The 6,664-nt window shown below is 48.2% G+C and overlaps 1 protein-coding gene across 1 annotated transcript; it reads right to left on the minus strand.

The window, feature by feature from the left end:
- Positions 1–736: 736 nt before the first annotated feature.
- Positions 737–6,451, minus strand: LOC309328248 (lutropin subunit beta-like). Its single transcript, XM_081838316.1, has 3 exons — positions 6,402–6,451; positions 3,681–3,875; positions 737–1,309 (listed from the first exon to the last, which is right to left on the minus strand). The coding sequence occupies exons 1-3, from the start codon at positions 6,414–6,416 to the stop codon at positions 1,079–1,081; spliced, it is 441 nt and encodes a 146-aa protein (XP_081694442.1). The 5' UTR covers positions 6,417–6,451; the 3' UTR covers positions 737–1,078.
- Positions 6,452–6,664: the final 213 nt, after the last annotated feature.

The following is a 6,664-nucleotide window of genomic DNA, read 5'->3' on the forward strand; positions in this document are numbered from 1 at the left end:
TCTGGGTTAGCAAAGTCTGTAACCTGAAGCGTATGTAATCCGAAGCGTATGTAACCCGAGGTACCACTGTATTAGATTCCATGACCTGAAGTTTCTCAGGCAGAGATTTCTGATTTGAATACGTGCATGATGGGAGTTTGCTTACACTATAATAATTCTGTTAGTCTTTAAGGTGCTGCAATATTTTTTGTTTTTCCTTCAAGTTACTAGCCTGACTATCCCTCCAAAAACAGAACTATCCTGTGTCCCTAACTTTCATTCTCCACTATCACTGCACAAAACATTGCAGTACGCATTCAAGCCAGTTTTCAGACTGCCTGTTGTGTTGCCCATTTTCTGAAATATTAAGGTTTCTTAGTGCAGAAATCTAGTTCTGTGGATAACAGTGGCTTGAGGAAGGAGGTTAAGAACCACAATTTTTTTAGGAGTTAATGTTGTTTATTGTGGGCGAAAACTAAGAGAGAGGAGGAGACTGGAGCTCAAGAGTTCTTTAGGAAAGCTAAGGTGTGCCCTGTTAGAGAGGAGTGGAAAGGGAAACAGAATGGACAGAGAACAAGCGAAACAGACTAGAAGCCAGGACTCCTGAGTTCTTTGTACCTATCGACTGAATCACTCACAGAGATGCATGTGCTGCTGTTGGTTCCGGATGGCGTTTATTATTATTATTATTATTATTATTATTATTATTATTAATTTTTATTTATACCCAGCCAAGGCCAGGCTCAGAGCAGCTTACAAGCAATAATAAAAACAAGTTGAATGATTACAACTTAAAAACAAAATTAAAATACAACATTAAAATACTGAAACATTAAAATGTAGCCTCCTCGCAGGAGGAGAAGAAAAAGAAAAAAGAAAGAGAGGGAGGGAATCAAATTGGCTCCAAGCCAAAGGCCAGGTTGAACAACTCTGTCTTACAGGCCCTGCGGAAAGAAATCAGATCCTGCAGGGCCCTGGTCTCGTGAGGCAGAGCGTTCCACCAGACTGGAGCCAGAGTTGAAAAGGCCCTGGCTCTGGTTAAAGCCAATCTAACTTCCTTAGGGCCCGGGACCATTATTATTAGCTGCCCCCCCTCCATTTAGACAAAGGGGTTTGGGTTGCTACAGGAATTTGGCCCAGTGCCCTGAACAGTGCAGTCGCTGGAGGCCACTTTGCAGAGGTCGCAGTGGCAGCTGACAGCCACAGGGTACGTGAAGATCGGATCGACACCTGCTGGGCATCCGCGCAGCAGTATGGTCTCGTAGCGGACCTCCCTATAGGTGCAGACTCTCTGGTTGAAGACGATTCGCTCATCCTTCAGCAACATCTCCTGTAAAGGAAGTCGCCGGGCAGGGAGGAAAATAAAGGGAAGTTATAGACATGTCTGACTCGCCCTTGCTAACATAGGAGGAGCAGGGCAGCAACCAAAATGAAAAACCTGACAGGGAACTTCATAAACTTTGAGTTCTTTTCTAACCATCAAGCAGTGTATGAATTTCACGAAACAAATCAACCTTTAACAGTGCCACACTTAACATATTTCTATCCCTCCTGTCTTCCAAGGAAGCCAAGGTGGTTTACATGATTCTCCCCCTTTCCCCCCTCACAACAACTCTGTGAGGAAGGTCAGGCTGAGAGTGAGTTTTGATGTTTTATCGTGTTTTTAATATTCTGTTGGGAGTCGCCCAGAGTAGCTGGGGAAGCCCAGCCAGATGGGCAGGGTATAAATAATATATTATTATTAGTGCCTGGCCTGAGGCCACCCTGGATTTGAACCCAGGTTTCCCCAATACAACACCCTTGACTGACACACTGGCTCGGCCTTCTGCCCACTGTTAGCACACTGTCAGATATGGGCCTGGCCTTGAGTGCACCTTTGAATTCCATCCTATTACGCCTCTCTCCTCACTGAGCAGAGCAGGCATGGAACAGGTTGGCACGGGGATGGGCTCCCAACGCCTGCCGCATCCTGCAGGTACAGAGATCCTCAGAACAGGCCATTCTTAAGGACAGTTGTGTTCTTTCCCCCATAAGTCAGCCTTTCCCAACTTCACTCCAGAAGTTCTGGGTTGCTACTCCCTTCAGCCCTGGCCATTGGCTGTGGCTGAGCCAAATGTAATTAGCAACCCCAAACACAGACGGTGAGGCATAGTAAGGTAAAGGACCCCTGGATGGTTAAGTCCAGTTAAAGGCGACTATGGGGTTGCGGCGCTCATCTTGCTTTCAGGCCGAGGGAGCCGGCGTTTGTCCAGAAACAACTTTCCGCTGTCATGTCACCAGCAGGACTAAACTGCTTCTGGCACAACGGGACACTGTGACAGAAACCAGAGCAGCACACGGAAATGCCGTTTACCTTCCCGCCGCAGCGGTACCTATTTATCTACTTGCAATGGCGTGCTTTTGAACTGTTCATTTGGCAGGAGCTGGGCCAGAGCAACGGGAACTCACCCCGTTGCAGGGATTCAAACTGCCGACCTCATCAGCAAGCCCAAGAGGCTCAGTGAGACCACAATGCCACCCGCATCCTTTTACCTTTTTTTCTTTTCTTTTCTTTTCTTTTCTTTTTTTTTGAGGCATAGTGCCAGCACAAAATTCTCATCTGCCCTTTTCTTAGCACTGCTTTTTGGAGGGCACAGTGACATGCTTACTCACTTTGGGGTTCAGTGCTAAAGCCCTAAAAAAGGAGTGCACCTGTGTGCCTTCTAATTTTCAAGAAAGACGAATTGTGTAGACCAGGGATCGGGAACTTTAGGCTCAGCCCCTGAATGGAACCTTCCAGGCCTCTCTTCCTGACTTCCCAGGATGCACCCTTCCTCAGTGCCTTCCCCTGGTCTCCACAAGCTCCTCAAGTGGCTTAGGGCTCTCGTATTTACGGGACCGCCTCTCCTCGTGTGCCCCGCAGAGGACCTTAAGATCCATGAATAATCATAGTTTGGAGGTCCCGGGCCCTAAGGAAAACTATCCTCCACCAGGGCCTTTTCAGTGATGGCTCCGACCTGGTGGAATGCTCTGTCCCATGAGACTAGGGCCCTTCAGGATTTAACCTCCTTCCGTCGGGCCTGTAAGACAGAGCTATTCCGCCTGGCCTTTAATTTGAATTCAGCCTGATCTTTTATTTCCCTTCTCTTCCCTCCCCCTCCCCTTTTATGAAGGTTACCCGCTCTGAGACCCCACAGCTAATTCTCCCCTGGCCTCCTCGCTGGCCCAAGTAGGACTAATTCAGCCAGCTAGCCCTGGTGACTAATGCTTATTAGATGGATTTCCCCCAAATTGATTTCTGAACTTCGAGCTTTATTTTTATTCATGTTTTTATACTGTGTTTTATGCTGCTTCTACAATTAAGTGTTTTAAATTTGTTGTTAGCCGCCCTGAGCCTGGCTTTCTGAACCGGGAAGGGCGGGGTATAAATAAAAAATTATTTATTATTTAGGTGCCTTCAGCTATTAAAATTTCCGCCACAGAGCTGGCAGGTGAGTTTTTCTCTCAGCTTGCCCAATCGGATGCACTTGATGCCAGGACCGATGGGAGCTGGAGTGCCAGCGCCATCTGGTGGGCTGCCTTGATTTAGCAACACGTGCTCCACTCAGGTCAATACTGCATAATTCTGAGCTTCAAATGGGTGCCTGGCTTCCTAGGATGGCATTCCCCATTCCCCCGCTTCACAACGCCCCACATATGCACACAAGCGCGCACATACACACCCTGGTCTCGCAGTAGCCACTGCAGATGGTGGTGGTGATGGGCATGCAAACGAGGCAGTCTTCTTTCTCGGCCGCGATGGTGACATTGATGGGGCGGCAGGCGGGGGTGTTGCTGGCGATGCCCACGTTGCTCCTGTGGCTGGCGGTGGGGGTAGCCACCAACAGGAAGAAGGCTGCCAGCAAGAGGGTCTTTCCCTGGTTGTAAAAGGAGGGAGAGGTGAGAAGCAGGGATTGAGGAGTCTGAGAGCGAGGCTAGTCTGATGTCTATACCAGGTGTTGGTGAAATTGTTGCCATGGTGGTTTTAAGGGGTTGGATGGGTCGTTCGCAACCCGCAGCGTTCGCAACCCACGCCTGCGCATGCACAGGTTGCAATTCGCGCTTCTGTGCCTGCACAACTGCCGAAACCCAGAAGTAACCTGTTCTGGTACTTCCGGGTTTCGGTGGTCTGCAACCCGAAAAAACGCAACCTGAATCGGCTGTAACCCAAGGTATGACTATAGTACAGGAGAACAATCCTGAAGCCATTTTGACTCTCCCAAATAAGCTTTCCAATTGACTTTTTGACTGTAGGGGCTTGCACCTCCCTTTTCAAATACAGTTTGGGAAGTATCTGCTAAGCTGAGCACACTATCAATATGTGTAAGAGATTCAGGAACTAAGTATTTACCATCATAAAGGAATGGCAAGGCTACAGATTTTCTCCTACTGATAGGGAACCCACCTAAGGACTCTATACAGGCTCTGGAATACCCCATAAGGCAGTGTTGTCCAAACTTAGGTCTCCATCGGTTTTTGGACTACAATTCCCATCATCCCTCACCACTGGTCTTGCTAGCTAGGGATGGTGGAAGTTGTTGTTCAAAACTAAATGGCGACCTAAGTTTGGGAAACCTTGCCATAAGGGAAAGGGAGCAGTTTTTCTGATACCACAACCAATTACCGTATTTTTTGCTCCATAGGACGCACTTTTTCCCTCTTAAAAACTAAGGGGAGAAGTCTGTGCGTCCTATGGAGCGAATGCAGGGGGGAGGCAGGCAGGAAAAGCCCCCAAGAGCTGCACACAAGCTTCACGCGACTCTTGCGGGCTTTTCCCCAGGAGGGAGAAGGGACTGACCTTGTAGAAAAGCCCGCAGGAGCCGTGCGCTCCTTAAAGGGTGTGCGGCTCCTGTGGGCTTTTGCGGGAGGTGGGGGAATTGCCATAGCCGCACACAGCCTCTCCAGCCGGGAGAGGTTGCACAAGGCTAAAGAGGAAGCCAAGGCAGCGAGCGGGATGGATCGCGCTTGCTGCCTTGGCTTCTTTAGCCACGCTTCTTTAGCTGCACTGGAGAGGTTTAGCTCCCGGCTGGAGAGGTTGCGCGGCTATGGCAGAAGCCATCCCGCTCGCTGTCTTGGCTTCTTTGCTTTTTGGGGCTGGCGGGGGGGGGGGACCCAGGCTTCCCCTGCAGCTCCGAGAAGCTCTGGGAGAAGCGGACAGGCTTTTTATTGATTTCCCCCTCTAAAAACTAGGTGTGTCTTGTGGTCTGGTGCATCCTATAGAGCGAAAAATATGGTTGGGCTCTCCTCCCTGCCAAGTTCTACAAGGGCAAAACCGAGGCACCACCTGCACATTTGAAGCAGCAGCATTCCACTGTGAACACATTTTGACGCCCGAGGCAAGACATGCCACGGGTACCCACCTCCAAATCGGGGCTCACACTCCTGCAGGATGGGAGGAGACCAGGATCAATGCAGCTGCTCTGGGCAGAAAACGGGCATTCCACTAGCTGTTACCACTGTTTTTCGGTTTTCAGCTGCCTCCTTTGTCTTACCCGAAACCAAGTCCGGATTGGGATCTCACGCCGCCAGCTATACTCTAGGGCACTGAGATTGGGGCAGGGAATTGCCTCCTGGGGGGTTTTCCCTCAACAAAAATTTGTAATTCTGTAAACCTTAAGATTCCCTTAGCCCTGCTAGTGTCTTTTTCACTATATTTTCACTATATCCCTGTTTAGGGAAGTTTTAAATATTTAACGCTGTATTGTTTTTAAAACTCATTTGGGAGCTGTATTGTTTTTAAAACTCATTGTTTTTAAAACTCATTTGGGGAAACTCAGCCAGATGGGCCGGGTAGAAATAATAAATTATTATTATTATTATTATTATTATTATTATTATTATTATTAAGCATACCCTCCAACATCTCTCCAGTGAAAAAAGGAACATCATCATCATCATCATCATCATCATCATTATTTGTTTATACCCTGCCCAGCCACTCTGAGTGGCTTCCAACATGTATAAAAACGTTTTAAAAAATTAAACATTTTAAAACTTCCCTATATAGGGCTGCTTTCAGATGTCTTCTAAAGGTTGTATAGTTACTTATCTCCTTGGCTTGGGGGGGTGTGACGAACCCCAATACTCTACAATATTTATCCAATGAAAATAGGGACGTCCCAAGGAAAAGCGGGACATTCCAAGATCAAATCAGAAACTGGGACAGCTTCTGCAAATCTGGGAAAGGTTTGCCCATAGCTTGCACGATACCCTTGCTGCCGTCGCGCTCCCTGAAATGCTTAACCCATCTTGCATTCAAAAAACCCAAGCAGTAACCATTGCATTGCAACCTCAATAAACAGTTCATGCTATTCTAAAGTTGCTTCCCTCAGCAGTGAATGAGCAAGAACCGCACACTGATCCCATGTTCTGCTTGAGCGGGCGCCTTATTCGTTTACACTTACCTGGATCAACTTCATCTCGTCTCCTGGGCTGGCCTGGATCGGAGTACCTCCGCCCCTTACCTTGCACCTCCTTTTATAAGGTCTTCCCCCTCCCATCACCCAACCCACAGAAGCCTCAAGGACAAAGCAAAGGGGGATGTGATGATATCTGGTTGCCAAGCAGGTTGCAGCATCAAACAACGCCAAAAAGGCACTTTCACTGTTCTCTTGGGAAGCACTGTTTTTCGGCGCTTCCTTTCCATTCAGCCAAGAACAGCACCTTC

The sequence above is a fragment of the Podarcis erhardii genome (genome assembly GCF_964252035.2).
Source record: "Podarcis erhardii genome assembly, chromosome: 13".
Lineage (NCBI taxonomy): Eukaryota > Metazoa > Chordata > Lepidosauria > Squamata > Lacertidae > Podarcis > Podarcis erhardii.

Excerpts from the sequence above, each read along its gene's own strand:
- LOC309328248 (XM_081838316.1), bottom strand. Across the intron at positions 1,310-3,680 it reads GTGGCTACTGCGAGACCAGG|GAGATGTTGCTGAAGGATGA; the intron begins GTGTGTATGTGC and ends CTTCCTTTACAG.